This window comes from Gymnoscopelus microlampas (genome assembly GCF_963454915.1).
Source record: "Gymnoscopelus microlampas genome assembly, chromosome: 1".
NCBI classification, from domain to species: Eukaryota; Metazoa; Chordata; class Actinopteri; order Myctophiformes; family Myctophidae; genus Gymnoscopelus; species Gymnoscopelus microlampas.
The window spans coordinates 30171137-30176187 of record NC_139962.1 but is presented as its reverse complement, the minus strand read 5'-3'; the positions used below and the strand labels follow the sequence as shown (position 1 = coordinate 30176187).

The following is a 5051-nucleotide window of genomic DNA, read 5'->3' as shown; positions in this document are numbered from 1 at the left end:
ACAGGGGACATTTTTGAAGCCTCCTGAAGGTGTATCTTTAGGGCATTTTTGAAAGTGAGTAGGGTTTTACACTCCTTTACTCCTTTTGGTAGGGCATTCCACATTTTTGATGAATAGCATGAGAACGAGTTCATTCCCTTTGTTGTGCCAAATCTGGGTTGAACATGATTTGTGGAGCTGCCTCTGCTGTTATGATCATGGACTTGATTAACATTTTGGAAGTATTTTGACAAATACAAATACTGTGATTGGTCTTTGCATCCATAGTCTTTAGACGCTCAGCTCCTCCTCACTCTGCTCTCCTGGTGCACTCTTTGCTGTCTATATTTTAGGCTGAAACTTTGTTCTGTTCCTCCACAACCGAGCACATCTTGTTACAGACTAGGTAAGTGGGACTGTGGGGCGCACAAAACACAGCAGCACGCATAGTTTTATGTGTGTATAGGATGTGTAACTTGAACTGCTTGTACTGGATGAGTAATAAGTGAAAATTTCTCTGACAAATAAGTTACATTTTTAACAGTTAAGTCCTGCAGTTGTCTGCGACTGATTGCTACTCACTGTATGTGTGCATAGTTATAGCCTTTTGTTTGTTTAATTGTCTGTTTTTTTTAGAGAGTTTAGCCTACTCAGCTTGGGTTTTGTTGTTTTTTGGCATCATGGTCCTTCTACCACTCCCCAGTGTTGTAAAGTAACATTTACATTTACTCAAGTACTGTACTTAAGTATAATTTTGAGGTAGTTTTACTTTACTGGAGTACTTTTACTTCTACTCCACTACATCTCTGCAAATATTATACTTTTACTCCACTACAATTATTATATAGGCTCTTGCTGTCACAGAGCCCTGCAAATGAAACCTGCTGAGCATATTAGCATTTTGCAGTGTGTGTATGCAAAACAACATGGCATATAAAATACATTTGGTTCTGTAAAACTATAGTGTTATCTTAAATTGCAGAACACAACAGGGAAGTGTTGCAACATGCTGCAGTTGTCAAGTTAGGACATACTTCTCTCCGCCCTTGCTGAAGGCAGGGCCAGAGTTCATGTTTTGGCCCTTTCTGTCTGTCAGTCCATCTGTTTGTCTGTGTGAGTGTGGGTCCGTGGCTAATCTTGAAAACTACTACCCTGAATGGTCAGCATTCTTTGGCATCACTGTGGCACTATTCTGTAACTGCCAACCTCATGTTTTGGCAGTCTGGAACACAAACTGTTTCCCTGGATTCAATTGGTTCATAATGCAACTCCCCATATAGGCCATGCCCATCATTGCAACCAACATGTTCTGCCAATTTTCTTCAAAACACTTTTTGCTACTCCTCCTATTGTACATTTTGTCAAACGCACACAAATTACCACACATGACATTAACCCGTTCAATGTGGGAACGCATCGCTGTCATTTTAGAAATATTTTTGAAAAATCTTGAAAATGTGTGCAAATCTTTGAAAATGTATTTTTTATACATTTAATATTTTGTTCCAGGGACCCCCCAGAAGAAAATATTTGAGTTACAAGTGTTCGCTTAAAAAAAAAATATATATATATATATATATATACTCAAAGATTTACACACATTTTCACGATTGTTTTTCAAAAATAGCCAAAGAAATCTAAAATGACAAAGAGTTAAAAAGTGTGGGTTCAATTATATATTTTTTGTTGTTTTTAAGTGTATTGATCTCATGATTTGTGGAAACGATCTTGTTGAACAAAACATAACAGAGATAATTCTCTTGATTTATCTGAACCCCAATACAGAAATTCCATTGAAATCTGCAGTGGGAGCTCATGGCAGGACTAACTTCCGGATTGACCAACATGCTACTACATGCTTGTAAGAAGAAATTCTTTTTTTTTTTTGCTCCTATCATATTGTTTTTTACCTTCACCCACCCAGTTGCCTATGGTGGGAAAGTCCTGGTTTTCCCACATGACGGCAGCCACTGGGTGAACATGAAGGTGCTCGTTAAGGAGTTACATTCAAGGGGCCACAGTGTGACAGTAGTGCGAGCGTCAGACAGCTGGTACATAAGCGAGACCTCTCCCTTCTACAGTACAATTACCGTGGATGCTAGTGGGGGTGCTGACGAGAATTTATTTCGTTCTTTCATCTCTGAAGTTATCCGGATAAAGAGAGGGGCTGGGTCAGCTTGGACGCGTCTCGCTTTGGACATGGAGTTAAAGGAAAGGTTTCAGGAAGTCTGCGAGATGGTGGTGAAAATGTTAGAGAATAAAGAGTTCATGCAGTCCCTTAGAGACGTTAAATATGACATGGTTTTGACAGACCCTGCTAATGGGGGAGGAGTGATCCTGGCACACTTCTTAAAACTGCCACTAGTGTTCAATGTCAGATGGACTGTTCATGGTGAAGCCCATTTTGCGATTGCCCCCTCCCCACTTTGGGGAGGGGCCATTGATTTATAAACCTTAAAATGAATATACCACTTGAAGAACATCATACTAGGTTCATAGAATGCTGTAGTTTTAAAATATGTTTCTTGCAATCATTTCAGTACTATACTTTCTATGACCAGGTTCCCTAGTTTTGTTTAATTGCAACTTGAACAGTGCAATGTGTTTTATTAAGGATAGCTTAATTTATCCCAGTCTACTTAACTATTCCACAATCTCCGAAGTATTTGAAAATTGTGGGAGGCATTGCGAGACTAGTGTTGCTCTGCCCTGTGTTTACATAACTTAACAGTTGTCAGCCACTGCAGTAGTGTGGTGGTGTTTACTTGCAGAAATACATTGCCCTCTCACTGTATTTGGTGTTTTCACTGTTGTTTTGGTAGACAAACAGTGAAAACACCAAAATAAGGGAAAATGTGTTTCTGCATGTAAACACCCCCACACTACTCCAGTGGCTGATGACTGTTGGTAGCCTATAGGGAAATTATGGGTAATAAATTACAATTGTTTTGTTAAGTTACATGCTATGCTTTTAATTAGTGTTTATTCTAAAAAATAAATACAATTTCCTCTTAATTTATTGTTAGAGTGAAGAAATGCATTTCCCTCTTGCCTGGATCACTGTCCTCTTCCTTTGTTCAGCTTTTGCTCACGGCGGTAAAGTTCTTGTTTTTCCTGTTGATGGCAGTCACTGGGTGAACATGAAGGTCATAGTTGAGGAGCTGCACTAGGTTTCAGTTGTGCGAGCAAATGACAGCTGGTACATTAAGGAAACCTCACCGTTTTACACTTCAATCACGATTGACATTGAAGGTGTATTTGATGAGGACTTTGTCAAGACAACGATATCTAGACTTCTGGAAATCCAGAGGCAAGGAAAGTCTGCCTTGGCTCGTTTGCAGATAGAAAAGGAATCGGGAGAAAAGAATTATGAACTTCACGAGAACAATTGTAAAATGCTTGAATACATGTTTGAAAATAAAGATCTGATGCAGTCTCTACAGGAAGCCAAATATGACCTGGTTCGACTGACCCTGCGATACCAGGTGGCACTATACTTTCCCACTACCTTAGTTTACCACTAGTCTTCAATGTGAGATGGACCTCAGATGGTGAAGGCCATTTCATGATTGCACCTACTCCCCTTTCTTATGTTCCATTGCCAGTGGCAGAGCTCCCAGATAAAATGAACTTTTTTGAAAGAACAATTAACATATTGTTTTTTACTATTTGGAAATTCCAGATTGCAAATTATGTTATACCACATTATGTAGGTCTGTTAGATAAATACTTTGGTTCCGAGGTAGATTTCTACTCCATGTTTCAAGCAGCAGACCTGTGGCTGATGAGAATTGACTTTGTGTTTGAGTTTCCTCGCCCCACCATGCCTAATGTTATCTATATGGCAGGGTTCCAGTGTAAACCTGCTAAATCACTTCCTCAACACCTGGAGGACTTTGTCCAGAGTTCTGGGGAACATGGAGTCATCATCATGTCTTTGGGGTCTCTAGTTGGAGAACTTCCCCATGACTTAGCAGATGAGATAGCTGCAGCTTTTGCCCAATTACCTCAGAAAGTCATCTGGAGGCATAAAGGTGACAGGCCAGCTACTCTGGGCAACAACACTTTACTGGTTGACTGGATTCCACAGAATGACCTGTTAGGACATGCAAAGACCAAAGCGTTTGTAGCGCATGGAGGAACAAATGGTATTCAGGAAGCCATCTACCATGGAGTTCCTATTGTAGGACTCCCATTGGTTTTTGATCAACCCGATAACCTCTTTAAAATGAAAGTACATGGTGCAGCAAAGATAATTGACATTTTTACTATGACCAAAGACATATTTCTCAAAGGCATTGAGGAGGTTCTCCATGAGCCTTCCTACAGGATGAACATGCAGAGACTCTCCAGGCTTCACAGAGACACGCCAATGAAGCCGCTGGACAGCGCCCTATTCTGGATAGAGTTTGTTATGAGACACAAAGGTGCTGCTCACCTCCGTACAGACTCCTACAAAATGCCCTGGTACTCTTACCACTCTGTAGATGTAATGTTGTTTTTACTAACAGTGGCATTTCTTATTGTGATTACATTTGCTGCTTTTATCAAGTGTGTATGTTTCAGGGTATGTTTTAGAAGAAGGATTAAATCTGACTAAATGTGGAAGATTTAAACAATCAAGGCTGCAAGTGGCCATAGATTGTTGTGTACAGCCCTGGTATTTGTACCTCTCAGAATGTGTGACACTGGCTTTTCATTGAGAACATAATGACTTGTTTACCACCTCTTTCTCAGAAAGTACTGCTCATCTGTGCCCGGCCCAGACATTGCTACCATTGTGTTGAGGTTATTATTGTATTTTTTTGTAAAAGCATAATTGTGATAATTATTGTTCACTTTCGCTGCTTTAGTCAAATCATGTTTTATGTTGCATTTACAAATAAATATATATTTACATGATGTATTTTTTATGATAACAGATAGTTTGATCTCTAGTCCTGGTTAACCTATACTTTGGATGTGTATTTGCTAACAGCTACTGTACTTGCTGTTTTAACTTATTTTCCCTGGCAACCTCCTCACTGTTTATGTTGTCGTTACAGTTAATTAATCTGTCACCCTGACCATTT

At 39.6% G+C, this 5051-nt stretch overlaps 1 protein-coding gene across 1 annotated transcript; it reads left to right on the top strand.

Moving 5' to 3' along the window:
- The first annotated feature begins 294 nt into the window (after positions 1-294).
- Positions 295-4709, top strand: LOC311050971 (UDP-glucuronosyltransferase 2A3-like). Its single transcript, XM_084065264.1, is given in 4 exon segments — positions 295-385; positions 1765-2001; positions 3150-3441; positions 3444-4709. Coding segments are annotated over 3 exon segments (1635 nt in total). The 5' UTR covers positions 295-385; positions 1765-1794; the 3' UTR covers positions 4580-4709.
- Positions 4710-5051: the final 342 nt, after the last annotated feature.